Source organism: Clupea harengus, chromosome 25 (genome assembly GCF_900700415.2).
Source record: "Clupea harengus chromosome 25, Ch_v2.0.2, whole genome shotgun sequence".
NCBI classification, from domain to species: Eukaryota; Metazoa; Chordata; class Actinopteri; order Clupeiformes; family Clupeidae; genus Clupea; species Clupea harengus.
Window position 1 is genome coordinate 476248 of NC_045176.1, and position 14262 is coordinate 490509.

The window sequence follows — 14262 nt, forward strand, 5'->3', positions numbered from 1 at the left end:
GCTCGACCATCAGAAGCCTGGAGCTCACGGGGTGCAACAACATAACAGCAGAGAAGCTGAGGATGCTGCAGCCTGCACTGAGCAGGTGTAAGGAGCTGAGGTGAGTGTGTGTGTGTGTGTGTGTGTGTGTGGAGCTGATGATGCTGCAGCCTGCAATGACTAGGTGTAAGGAGCTGGGGTGAGTGTGTGTGTGTGAGGAGCTGGGGTGTGTGTGTGTGTGTGTGTGTGTGTGTGTGAGGAGCTGGGTGTGTGTGTGTGTGTGTGTGTGTGTGTGTGTGTGTGTGTGTGAGGAGCTGGGGTGAGTGTGTCTCTGAAGAGAGGAATGTGTCTTCAGATTGCATAATATAAGGTGACCAAGATTAGCACAATATTATACAGATTGCCTTCCATAATATGTGAGAAATAGAATGGATATTTTCAAACACCAGTACAACACCTTCCAATCATTTCACCACAAGTATAACTGTGCAACAGTTCAAGAGGTGATCAAAGAGAACAAAAAGTGAAATTGTTTCATCAGTCAATAGACCTTCAGGCTCCTCTTCAGCTTCCGTTGTACGAGCCTGCGCTTTCCCTTAGAGTCTTAGAGTCTAGAGATTTTACACTCTATCAGGCACCAGTCTACTGTTATTTCAAACATTGAATAATTCAGTCTCAACATTTTTCTTTCATGCTCTGTATCAAAACAGTTCTGCTCTTTTCCTGCGCCTTTGACTTGTTAACTGATCTGTTGCTGTAATCATATTCAGTACAAAATGTCACACCAGCCAGTGGATTTGGATGTGAGTAATTCTACTCATGGGGTACTCTTGCCATGTGGAAACATCTGGCCATCAGTGTTTTCATATGTTCAGCTTCATCTGTGTGTCGTGTTGTGGTCTGTTTGTGAGAGAGCTGATCTGTTGTGGTTGAATGGTCTGATGGCTGTCTTCATGTTGTTGAAAGGTTAACTGTGGAGAGGCTGTCAGATGCTGATGTTGGTGTCCTGATCTCTGCTCTGGGGGAGGGGAAGATCCTGGCTGTCATGAGGTAATCATTTTACATTTATGATTTATGATTATATAGAACTTGTACAACTTCTATCTTTTCAACTCTACATTAGGTAGAGCAAATATAGTGTGTTCCTTGTGTTATATGCTTGTTGTCTTCCCTTCTGTTTGTGCCGTCCAGGACTGAATCCAGTTTCTACCCAGTTTAGCTTTGCAGTGTTGGGAATTAACATTAACAAATCTGCCATCCTGTCTTCCTTAGACCTAGTTGATTTTAATAACAAACGGGTCAGGGTTAATTAAAGTAAAGAGAACATGAACACACATGTGTAATGTGTGAGTGCATAATAAAGAGACCAGAAGAGAGAGATTGAGATTGGTCTGCATGTGTTCATTCACAGAGTGAGATACAGCAGCCTCTCACCTGAGAGTGTGGAGCAGGTCCTCAGTGTTCTCTCCAGACAAAAGTCTGTGGGTGGCGTCTGTCTGTCTGTGACGACCTTCACTGTCACCACCGCAGCCCTGTGCTTGGACTTCATTCAGAACACAGAGACGTGCTATCAGCTGACGTGAGAACAGCAAGATTGCTGAAATTAACTGATTATCATAGCAGTCACGGTTGATTAACTGCAAGGTGCTGAACTTGTGTGTGTGTGTGTGTGTGTGTGTGTGTACTGAATGGTATATTTATATTTTTTGGTGGTGTACTCTGATAGGCTAGAACCAATTAACTCTTTCTTTGTTCTTTGATTGGTCAGTCCCCATTGACTCTGTGTTCTGATTGGCAGGCTTCAGGATAATTCAAGTCCACCATCGTCTCTCTCTGTGTACAAAGACTCCAGAGGCCTCAGGTGAAACCTCCCTTCATGAGAAGCTTCACTGTCTGTGTTAAGGGTGTTGTATTTAAACGTTACAGGTTGCACCTGAAGAGTGAGCATTGTTATGTGTAAAATACTAAACTAAGCCCTCATGTGCCTGTGTTTCAGGCTGGATGTAAAACCACTATTGCCTTCTATAATATGTTAGAACTACAGTAGAATGGATAGCACTAAAACACCCTGCAATCATTTCATTACAAGTATGACTTATTGTGAGGTACAACAATACAAGAGGTGATCAAAGAGAAGAATAACTGAATTGTTTCATCAGTCAAGTACCAGATAGACTTTTTATGCAACCTTGAGTATTGTTGTAACATTCCAAAAAAAGAATATACATATGACTTCTATATAAACCACATGCAAACACAAAATATCAAAGGTCCTCTGTGGTTTTGTCAGGTTGTGGGCAGGTGTTAGTAGGAACGCCACCCTTGCTCCTGTCAGTTTTTGACAGCATGCAGTACCATAATTTCAGTGAGTCTGATACCTATTTTATACTCCCAGCACAAAGCATCAAAGTCATGCTGGGTCAGAACAGTAATCATTCCATCCATAATATCTGATGTCAAGTGCTGTTAGAGCACCACACTGCAAAAAGTGAAATCTTAGTAAGATAAAATATCTTAAATCAAGGCAATATATGCTTGTTTTTTGTCTGACAAGTTATTTCTTCTTACCAGGCATTTTTTATGTTGGAACATTTCACTTGCTTCAAGCGTTTCAGTCCTTAATTATCTTAATAAGGGTTCATTACTGGTTCTGAGCATGTTAATGCTTGAAACTAGAATTGCCATAATTATAAGGCAGTTTGATCCCCACTGACAAGTACAAAACTGCTTTGTCAAAGTCAGAATTTCTTATTTCAAGCATCTTATCCTTCTCATCTCTACATATATAAAACAGATAATGACCAAAGGAATTAATTGTTTTACAGCACAGCACAGCAGCTATGTATTCCTGTAGACAAAAAACTATACAGTGCAAAGACAGTATTTAACTATGCTAAACTTTTGCTTTAAGAACAGGCATTATCATCCTTTAGTAGGTTAAAGGAATATAAAGGTTGCCATTGCATTAATCTGGCCATAAAAATACCATGCGATATCTGGGGAACACACTACGAGTCATTTGAGCTGTTGTGCAATTCTATTACATCCCCCTGATGTTCTTTTACTTGGACCCAAGTTTGGCTCTTGCTGCTGATTGTGTAATAAGAGGTACAGTATAATCAACCAGCTTCTCAGCATCCAACTCAGTGGCCTGTGCAAAGTGTGGGACCGCGACTTGATAAGCCATGATGTTTTGAACAAAACATATAGTTTGAAATGGTTGATATTCAAAACAAAACACCCTAGAATCAACAACAAATGTTGTATACCAAAAAAAAATTAAGAATTAATTGATTTCAAGATAAATTGCCTAACACATAGCCTTATTTCAAGATGATGGTGCTAGCATTTGCTGAATATAAGCAAGTTTGTCTAAATTTCGAGAAAATAATTCTCACAAGTTTTATTGTATTTAGGCAAATGTACTTGTTTTTAGTGTAGCTTGACTGATTTCAAGATAAATTGCCTAGCATGTAGACTCATTTCAAGAGGAGGTTGCTGGCATTTGCTGAATATAAGCACCTTTCCCTACATATTGAGAAAATAACTTCTTAAATATTTTTGGTATCTAGGCAAATATACTTGTTTTTAGTATAGCTTGACTTATTTCAAGATAAATTGCCTAGCATGTAGCCTCATTTCAAGATGATGTTGCTAGCTTTTGCTAAATATATAAGCGCCTTTTCCTACATTTTGAGAAAATAATTCTTACATGTTTTTGTATTTAGGCATATGTACTTGTTTTAGGTGTAGTTGTAGTGATTTCAAGATAAATTCCCTAACATATAGCCTCATTTCAAGATTATGGTGCTAGCTTTTGCTAAATTTAAGCACAATTTCCTACATATTGAGAAAATAATTCTTACATATTTTGACAAACGTACTTGTTTTTAGTCTGGCCCCACTAGTTTTAAGATATATTTGGGTTCTTTGAGGCTAGCTATTTTAAATTGTTTTACAAGCTCTTGGTAAGTCAAATCCTCCTGTTCTGTTGGCAGATAATTTTGCTTATTTTAAGCAATATTTGCCCCATTTTATTACTTTTTTTTATTGTTTTTGAAAGCTGTTTTTTTGCAGTGCACATGTGGGTCTGGAATGAAACCCAGCAAAGATGGATTTTATACCAGTTGAGGGTATAAGTAATTCTGAAGGGAAGTATTAGAGTCTTGAGATTTTACACTCTGTATCAGGCACCAGTCTACTGTTTTTTCAAACATTGAAGAATTCACAGTCTCAACATTTTCCCTTCAGGCTCTGTATCAAAACAGGAATGCTCTTTTCCTGATCTCAGCTCTGGGGGAGGGAAAGATCCTGACTGAACTTATGTAATCATTTTACATTTGTGATTTGTGATTTATAGAGAACTTGTACAACCTCTATGTTTTCAACTCTACATTAGGAAAATTTCAATCAGCCTTTAGAACATGCCACAGCACTGAAACGGCTCTTACTAAAGTAATCAGCCACCTCAGACTAAATTTGGATGCAAATAAGGTCTCAATCCTTGTCCTCTTAAACCTAAGTGCAGCATTTGATACTATTGATCATGACATATTAATTAATTGTCTTGAAAAGTTAGTTGGGCTTTCTGACTCTGGTTCAGAACATACATCAAAGGGAGAAAGTTTTATGTCAGGCTTGGAGATCATGTGTCTAAGAAACATGACATCTGCTTTGGGGTTGCACAAGGGAGCTGCCTTGGTCCATTATTATTCTCACTGTACATGCTGCCACTTGGGGACATCATTAGAGAACACAATGTATGTTTCCATTGTTATGCGGATGACACGCAACTATACATCTCTGCTGAGCCAAATGATGCTGCAGCAATAAACTCCATTACGGTACTACCTGTCTTGGCGATAAATAAGTGGAGGAGCAATAATTTCTTAAAGTTAAACGAGGACAAAACTGAGATCCTACTAGTCGTCCCTAAAACAAAAAGAGAAATGCTGTTTATTAATCTGGGGAAATTAACTCCCTGGATTAAATCTGAGGTTACAAGTATTGGTGTTATCTTAGATTCAGATTTAAGTTTCAAGTTTCACATTAACAAGGTGACGAAAACATAATTTGTCCGCCTTAAAAACATAGCTAAAGCACTACCATTTCTAAATAAAAAAGCTGCTGAAAAACTGATTCATGCCTTTATTTTAAGCCGGCTTGATTATTGTAATGCAATTCTTACTGGCCTCCTGAAAAAAACAACTGAGAGACTTCAGCTCATTCAAAACTCTGCAGCTCGGCTATTAACCAGAACCAAGAGGAGAGAGCACATTAGTCCAGTTTTAGCTGCTCTGCACTGGCTTCCAGTAACCTTTAGAATTGATTTGAAGGTCCTTCTCCTTATATACAAAGCCCTTAATAGGCTAAGACCAAGTTACATTGCAAACTCCCTATCCATACTTGCCTTCAAAAACACTGCGATCATCGAATGCTGGTTTATTGGAGGTTCCCAGCAACAGCCGTAAGAAAATCGGGGACGTAGCATTTGTCAATTACGCCTCAGTGCTATGGAACATACTGCCTATAGACATCAGGGAAGCCAGCTCACTTAATCTTTAAAAGAAAACTAAAAACGTACCTCTTCACATTAGCCTTTAACTAGCTACCACTTCACACTATATATATATATAAATAATTTTAATTTAATTTAATTTAATTTAATTTAATTTAATAATTTTTTTTTGTCTTACTTTGATCTTCATCATGATATAACGTGATACTAAGGGTTTAGATTAAATATATCTCTGCAGAGTTTTATTTTTCTATCTTATGTCATGCATTTTATGTATTTATGTGTTTATTTGATGTCTATTTTTATGTGGATCACTGTGCATGTCATTTCTTTGTGCACGTAATGTACGTATTTGCTGTTAAGCACTTTGAGCTGCATTCTTTTGCATGAAAGGTGCTATATAAATAAAGTTTATTATTATTATTATTAGGGAGAGCAAATATAGTGTGTTCCTTGTGGTATATGCTTGTTGTCTTCCCTTCTGTTTGTGCCGTCCAGGACTGAATCCAGTTTCTACCCAGTTTAGCTTTGCAGTGTTGGGGAGTAACATTAACAAATCTGCCATCCTGTCTTCCTTAGTTAGTTGATCTTAATAACAAACGGGTCAGGGTTAATTAAAGTAAAGAGAACATGAACACACATGTATAATGTGTGAGTGCATAATAAAGAGACCAGAAGAGAGAGATTGAGATTGGTCTATATGTGCTCATTCACAGCGTGTATGAGAGCAGCCTCTCACATGAGAGTGTGGAGCAGGTCCTCAGTTTTCTCTCCAGACAAAAGTCTGTGGGTAACGTCAGTCTGGGTATGAAGACCTTCACTGGCACCACCGCAGCCCTGTGCTTGGACTTCATTCAGAACACAGAGACGTGCCGTCAGCTGAGGTGAGAACAGCAAGATTGTTTAAATTAACTGATTATCATAGCAGTCAAGATTGATTAACTGCAAGGTGCTGAACTGATGGTGTGTGTGTGTGTGTTCTGAATGGTATATTTATATCTTTTGGTGGTGTACTCTGATAGGCAAGTACCAATTAACTCTGTGTTTGTTCTTTGATTGGTCAGTCCCCATTGACACTCTGCTCTGATTGGCAGGCTTCAGGCGGATCCATGGTTTTGTAGTGATATATTTCCACCAACCTCCTCTCTGTCTGTGGTCAAAGACTCCAGAAGCCTCAGGTGAAACCTCCCTTCATGAGAAGCTTCACTGTCTGTGTTAATGGTGTTGTATGTAAACGTTGCAGGTTGCACCTGAAGAGTGAGCATTGTTATGTGTAAAATACTAAACTAAGCCCTCATATGCTGAAATGGTGTGTGTGTGTGTGTGTGTGTGTGTGTGTGTGTGTGTGTGTGTGTGTGTGTGTGTGTGTGTGTGTGTGTGTGTGTGTGTGTGTGTGTGTGTGTGTGTGTGTGTGTGTGCGTGCTGAATAGTATATTGACTGTGTTCTGATTGGCAGGCTTCAGGATAATTCAAGTCCACGCCCCTCTCTCTCTGTGGAAGGACATTGAAAGTGCAAAGAAGGGGTTCCTATAGCAGCTATAATTGCAGATAGTAAATTAATTTATCTTCCAAACAAAACTGATGACAGATTTAGAATGTGGATTGAAAAAGGCCTTTCGAACTACTTTACATTTGTGCACAAGGGGGCATTTAAGAGCTTTGAATTTCTACAGAGAGAACATGGTTTAGAGCTAAATGATTTTTATAGGTATCTTCAAGTCCGACACTATTTCAACCAAAACTTAGGTGGAGTATTGGAGGGGGGACTAACCGGAATTATGGAGGTGTTTCTATCGGCAGGCAATTCATTGAAATTTAATAAGATTGTCTCCAGACTGTACATTGGTTTTTGCCAGACCAAACTCAACAACACACTGTATGTTAAAGAGAAGTGGGAGAAGGAGGGTCATTTGGTTATCTCTGAGGAGGACTGGGAAAGATTATGTAAATTACAATGGGAATCCACATGTTCAACTATGTGGCAAGAATTTAGTTGGAAAAATCTTATACGGTTTTTTATCTATCTTTTGGTGGTGTATTCTGATAGCCTAGTATCAATTAACTCTGTGTTTGTTCTTTGATTGGTCAGTCCCCATTGACTCTGTGCTCTGATTGGCAGGCTTACGGGTAAATCAAGTCCATTCTCCTCTCTCACTGTGGACAAAGACTCCAGAAGCCTCAGGTGAAACCTCCCTTCATGAGAAGCTTCACTGTCTGTGTTAATGGTGTTGTATTTTAACGTTACAGGTTGCACCTGAAGAGTGAGCATTGTTATGTGTAAAATACTAAACTAAGCCCTCATGTGCCTGTGTTTCAGGCTGGATGTAAAACCACTATTGCCTTCTATAATATATTAGAACTACAGTAGAATGGATATTTTCACACAGCACAAAAATATCTTGCAATAAATTCATCACAAGTATGACTCATTGTGAGGTAGAACAATACAAGAGGTGATCAAAGAGAAGAATAACTGAGTTGTTTAATCAGTCAAGTGCCAGATAGACATTTTGTGTAGCTTGGAGTATTGTTGTAACATTCCCAAAAAATAATATACATATGACTCCTATATAAACCACATGCAAACACAAAATATCAAAGGTCCTCTGTGGTTTAGTCAGGTTGTGGGCAGGTGTTAGTAGGAACGCCACCCTTGCTCCTGTCAGTTTTTGACAGCATGCAGTAACATCATTTCAGTGTCTGCTACCTATTTTATACTCCCAGCACAAAGCATCAAAGTCATGCTGGGTCAGAACAGTAATCATTCCATCCCTAATATCTGATTTCAAGTGCTGTTAGAGCACCACATGCAGGTCTGGAGGAATTAAAGCACCCATTGGGCTCTTAAATGAAACCCAGCAAGGAAGATGGATTTTATACCAGTTGAGGGTATAAGTAATTCTGAAAGGAAGTATTAGAGTCTTGAGATTTTACACTCTGTATCTACTGTTTTTTCACACATTGAAGAATTCAGTCTCAACATTTTCCTTTCATGCTCTGTATCAAAACAGTTGTGCTTTTTTCTGTATCAAAGCAGTTCTGCTCTTTTCTGTATCATAACAGTTGTCCTTTTTTCCTGAGCCTTTGACTTGTTAACTGATCTGTTGCTGTAATCATATTCAGTACAAAATGTCACACCAGCCAGTGGATTTGGATGTGAGTAATTCTACTCATGGGGTACTCTGGCCATTTGGAAACATCTGGCCATCAGTGTTTTCATACGTTCAGCTTCATCTGTGTGTCGTGCTGTGGTCTGTTTGTGAGAGAGCTGATCTGTTGTGGTTGAATGGTCTGATGGCTGTCTTCATGTTGTTGAAAGGTGTACTGTGAAGAGCCTGTCAGATGCTGATGTTGTTGTCATAATCTCAGCTCTGGGGGAGGGAAAGATCCTGACTGAACTGAGGTAATGATTTTACATTTGTGATTTGTGATCATATAGAACTTGTACAACTTCTATCTTTTCAACCCTACATTAGGTATAGCAAATATAGTGTGTTCCTTGTAGGGCTGAACGATTAATTGCATTTGCGATTTAATCGCGATATGATAGAACGCGATTTTCTAACCGCAACGTTCGCGATTAAAAAACGTAGTCTAAAAAAAAAAAAAAAAAAAAGTTTTTTTTTTTTATTTATTTTTTTAAGATGGTACATTTTGCACACAGTGTTTAAAAAGTGCATGCCTAGTGTTTATACTTAAAATGACTTTTTTAGAATTACTTAAATGCACAGTGGCAAAGCCACCGATTTGTTGTTCTTGTTTCTGTAATGAGCAGTTAAATAAAAATGTAAAATGTGGGAAAGAATATTTTACACTAAATGTATCTAATATTGTGTTGGTCATATTTAAATCATTCATTACGTTTTGTTGGGGAAAAAAAGAGGATACAAAAAAAAATCGCATATTAAATCGCAATCGCAATATTTTGGTAAAAAATCGCAATTAGATTATTTTCCCAAATCGTTCAGCCCTAGTTCCTTGTGTTAGATGCTTGTTGTCTTCCCTTCTGTTTGTGCCGTCCAGGACTGAATCCAGTTTCTACCCAGTTTAGCTTTGCCGTGTTGGGGAGTAACATTAACAAATCTGCCATCCTGTCTTCCTTAGACATAGTTGATCTTAATAACAAACGGGTCAGGGTTAATTAAAGTAAAGAGAACATGAACACACATGTATAATGTGTGAGTGCATAATAAAGAGACCAGAAGAGAGAGATTGAGATTGGTCTGTATGTGCTCATTCACAGCGTGGCAGAGAGCAGCCTCTCACCTGAGAGTGTGGAGCAGGTCCTCAGTGTCCTCTCCAGGCAAACGTCTGTGGATAAAGTCCGTCTGTCTGTGAGGACCATCACTGTCACCACCGTAGCCCTGTGCTTGGACTTCATTCAGAACACAGAGACGTGCCGTCAGCTGACGTGAGAACAGCAAGATTGCTCAAATTAACTGATTATCATAACAGTCAAGGTTGATTAACTGTGAGGTGCTGAACTGATTGTGTGTGTGTGTGTGTGTGTGTGTGTGTGTGTGTGTGTGTGTGTGTACTGAAGGTTATATTTCTATTTTTGGTGGTGTACTCTGATAGCCTAGTACCAATTAACTGTTTGTTCTTTGATTGGTCAGTCCCAATTGACTCTGTGTTTTGATTGGCAGGATTGAGGATGATTCAAGTCCACCCTCCTTTCTCTCTGTGGACAAAGACTCCAGACGCCTCAGGTGAAACCTCCCTTCATGAGAAGCTTCACTGTCTGTGTTAATGGTGTTGTATGTAAACGTTACAGGTTGCACCTGAAGAGTGAGCATTGTTATGTGTAAAATACTAAACTAAGCCCTCATGTGCCTGTGTTTCAGGCTGGATGTGCATTCACGGTCAGATGCTGATGTTGTTAACCTGCTCTCAGCTCTGGGGGAGGGAAAGATCCTGACTAATTTTAGGTAATCATTTTACATTTGTGATTTATAGAGAACTTGTACAATATCTATATGTTTTCAACTCTACATTAGGGAGAGCAAATATAGTGTATTCCTTGTGTTATATGCTTGTTGTCTTCCCTTCTGTTTGTGCCGTCCAGGACTGAATCCAGTTTCTACCCAGTTTAGCTTTGCTATGTTGGGGAGTAACATTAACAAATCTACCATCCTGTCTTCCTTAGACATAGTTGATCTTAATAACAAACAGGTCAGGGTTAATTAAAGTAAAGAGAACATGAACACACATGTATAATGTGTGAGTGCATAATAAAGAGACCAGAAGAGAGAGATTGAGATTGGTCTGTATGTGCTCATTCACAGCATGGAAGAGAGCAGCCTCTCACCTGAGAGTGTGGAGCAGGTCCTCAGTTTTCTCTCCAGACAAAAGTCTGTGGGTAACGTCAGTCTGGGTATGAAGACCTTCACTGGCACCACCGCAGCCCTGTGCTTGGACTTCATTCAGAACACAGAGACGTGCCGTCAGCTGAGGTGAGAACAGTAAGATTGCTCAAATTAACTGATTATCATAGCAGTCAAGATTGATTAACTGCAAGGTGCTGAACTGATGGTGTGTGTGTGTGTGTTCTGAATGGTATATTTATATCTTTTGGTGGTGTACTCTGATAGGCAGGAACCAATTAACTCTGTGTTTGTTCTTTGATTGGTCAGTCCCCATTGACACTCTGCTCTGATTGGCAGGCTTCAGGCGGATCCATGGTTTTGTAGTGATATATTTCCACCAACCTCCTCTCTGTCTGTGGTCAAAGACTCCAGAGGCCTCAGGTGAAACCTCCCTTCATGAGAAGCTTCACTGTCTGTGTTAATGGTGTTGTATGTAAACGTTGCAGGTTGCACCTGAAGAGTGAGCATTGTTATGTGTAAAATACTAAACTAAGCCCTCATGTGCCTGTGTTTCAATTCAATTCAATTTAATTTATATAGCGCCATAACAATACAATTGTCTCTAGGCGCTTTACAGAGCCCAGAGCCTGAACCGCCTTAGTGCAAGCACATTGGCAACACGGGCAAGAAAAAACTCCCTGTTAGTCAGGAAGGAACCTTAAGCAGAACCACGGCACATAAGGGGGGACCCATCTGCTTGAGGTCGGCCGGGTGGAGATAGGAAGGGGGGATGGGGGAGGGTTGTGTGGCAGAAGGGGATGGGAAACAACAGGTGTTGTACATATCCTGCATTTGGTAGGTGTACATAATATATATACAGACATCCGGTGGTAAATACATGATACAAACAAGACCAGTTTAGTGGGTATGCACTGTGCTGATAGGGTTACTATTACAGGGGTAAGGGGAGTAGGAACAGAGAAACATGTCGATGGTGGCAATATTATATATTGTATATAAATGCTAGCATAGGGTATGAGGTAGAGTAAGTGTACGGCAGTGCGGTGGCGGTGGGTGCAATTGGCAGAGGGTTTCTACGGGTAGACCGGGTGGAGAGATTACAGCAGCGTCCCATAGCGAAGATAGTCTGAAAAGAACAGAGTGAGTGGGTAGAGTTTGGCTGTCCATATGCGTAGTTGAGGAGTAGTGGGGGTGAAGAGCAATGTTTCCACTTCCATCAGCAATTGGAACATGCTACAAGGGAGAGAGAACATTTTTGTTAGTAGACATTTATTTCAGAAACAGTAGGTAGCGCAGTGGATATTGCAAGGCCACGGCCTTGTTTCAGTCATTCAGTGGATGTAAAATCACTATTGCCTTCCATAATGTGTTAGAACTATAATGGATATTTTCACACAGCACTAAAATATCTATATAAACCACATGCAAACACAAAATATCAAAGGTCCTCTGTGGTTTTGTCAGGTTGTGGGCAGGTGTTAGTAGGAACGCCACCCTTGCTCCTGTCAGGTGTTAGTAGGAACGCCACCCTTGCTCCTGTCAGTTTTTGACAGCATGCAGTACCATAATTTCAGTGATTCTGCTACCTATTTTATACTCCCAGCACAAAGCATCAAAGTCATGCTAGGTCAGAACAGTAATCATTCCATCCCTAATATCTGATGTCAAGTGCTGTTAGAGCACCACATGTGGGTCTGGAGGAAGTAAAGCACCCATTGGGCTCTTAAATGAAACCCAGCAAAGAAGATGGATTTTATCTTGAGATTTTACACTCTGTATCAGGCACCAGTCTACTGTTTTTTTTACACTGTTACCTGTGAAAGTCAAATTCAAAGTCAACATGTTCCTTTCATGCTCTGTATCAAAACAGTTTTACTCTTTTCCTGAGCCTTTGCCTTGTTAACTGATCTGTTGCTGTAATCATATTCAGTAGAAAGTGTCACACCAGCCAGTGGATTTGGATGTGAGTAATTCTACTCAGAGACTTCCACCCTCAGCTCTGACTCCTACCACCATGATCTCTGCAGAGAGAGAGAGATAGTCGTGTCTCCACCTGCTCCACAATTGTTTGAACATTTGCTGTATCTGACACGCAAAACAGACTGTAAGGTTATGTGCTAGTGCTGTTCAGAGACAGCTTTTTCAAAGCATGCATGCTTAGGATAAGTGTGAAGATAAGTCTGAAGACTTACAGTCTGACTAGGTAAGTAAACGTTACTGCTACAAGCTAACTTGCCAGATAGATACCTAGGCGAAGGGAAGAGAAGAAAAGGCTACCACCCACAAAATGGCAACATCATTCTCCTGCAAAGCGCCCAAAAAAAGATAGCTTACCTGACTGATGACATCCGTAAGCTCTCTGCTGAGTTGCGGGAGAAAGAAGTGATCCTCTCCAGCTTCAGTGAAAAACTCCGGGAGAAATAACTTTTACTCTCCAGCTTTACTGATCTTGCGACCGATCAATCAAAACAGATCTTCACCCTCAGTGCAGCGCTCCAGGACACTGTCCTCTGGGACCCATCGAGCACCCGAGCACCTGTCTCCTCCACTCCTGGCCCTCAACCCTGGACGGAGGTCATCTTTCGGGACCGAAGAAGGAGGCATACTAGGGCGGTCACACCTGCTCTGTCCCTCGGCAATCGGTATGAGGCCCTCTCCGCAGTCGAACCTCCAAACACTCCACCGGCCCAGTCGGATGAACAACCCGGACGGATGATACATCACCTCCAGCTACCTCCCAACGGACGCTTGCCAGTGTCCCGGTGGTCGGGGCTGCTCCTCCGGTCGCTTCCTCCCTGGGGGCTGAAGTTATCTCCAATGGGTGTTCCAGGGTTCCTCCGGTGAAGCATCCGACCGTCGCCACATCTACCGTCCAGTCCGATCAACCAGGCCAACAGCATAATGGATATTCCGCAGCCAGGCGAAGGCTGCTGCAGGAAGCAGTCTCCAGGCGGTCGGCACCTTTCCCCACGGTGCCTCCTGAGCCCGACAGTGCTTCTCTTCCCCGGCTCTCGGTGGAACAGCCGCCGCAGGGAGCCTCTGGAAACACGAGCCGGCGGCATCCAGACTCCTCGGCCAGCCCTAGGTCTACTCAACCCCGTTGTCAGTCAGAGCTCACAAAAACTGACTTCAGTGCTCTCATTAGCTACCTTAAGCAGTATGGTAAATCTGTGTTTGTCTCTGGTCCAATTCCTACCATAGAGCGCTGGAACGAGCGTTTTAGTAGACTTTTGAGCCTTAACACTTGGCTTCGGGACACTTGCGGGGAAGCCAACGTGGGCTTTAGTGACAATTTCGATGTGTTCTGGAACAGACAATCACTCTACTTGAGGGATGGATTACACCCAAACGCAAAAGGCTCACGCCTGCTAGCTGCAAACCTTCACTACACCGTGACATGCAGTCACCATGCTCAAAAATGACTACCTGCCTCTGACT

At 41.1% G+C, this 14262-nt stretch overlaps 1 protein-coding gene across 1 annotated transcript in view; it reads left to right on the plus strand.

The window, feature by feature from the left end:
• LOC116219545 (NACHT, LRR and PYD domains-containing protein 1 homolog) overlaps positions 1–2015 on the plus strand; it is a 6709-nt gene extending 4694 nt beyond the window's left edge. The window contains exons 4-7 of the mRNA XM_031562956.2: positions 1–100; positions 946–1029; positions 1778–1840; positions 1976–2015. The exon at positions 1–100 is cut by the window's left edge and continues 1608 nt beyond it. Coding sequence (XP_031418816.2) covers positions 1–100; positions 946–1029; positions 1778–1840; positions 1976–2015 — 287 coding nt within the window. The remainder of the gene's footprint in view (positions 101–945; positions 1030–1777; positions 1841–1975) is intronic.
• The last annotated feature ends 12247 nt before the right edge of the window (positions 2016–14262 follow it).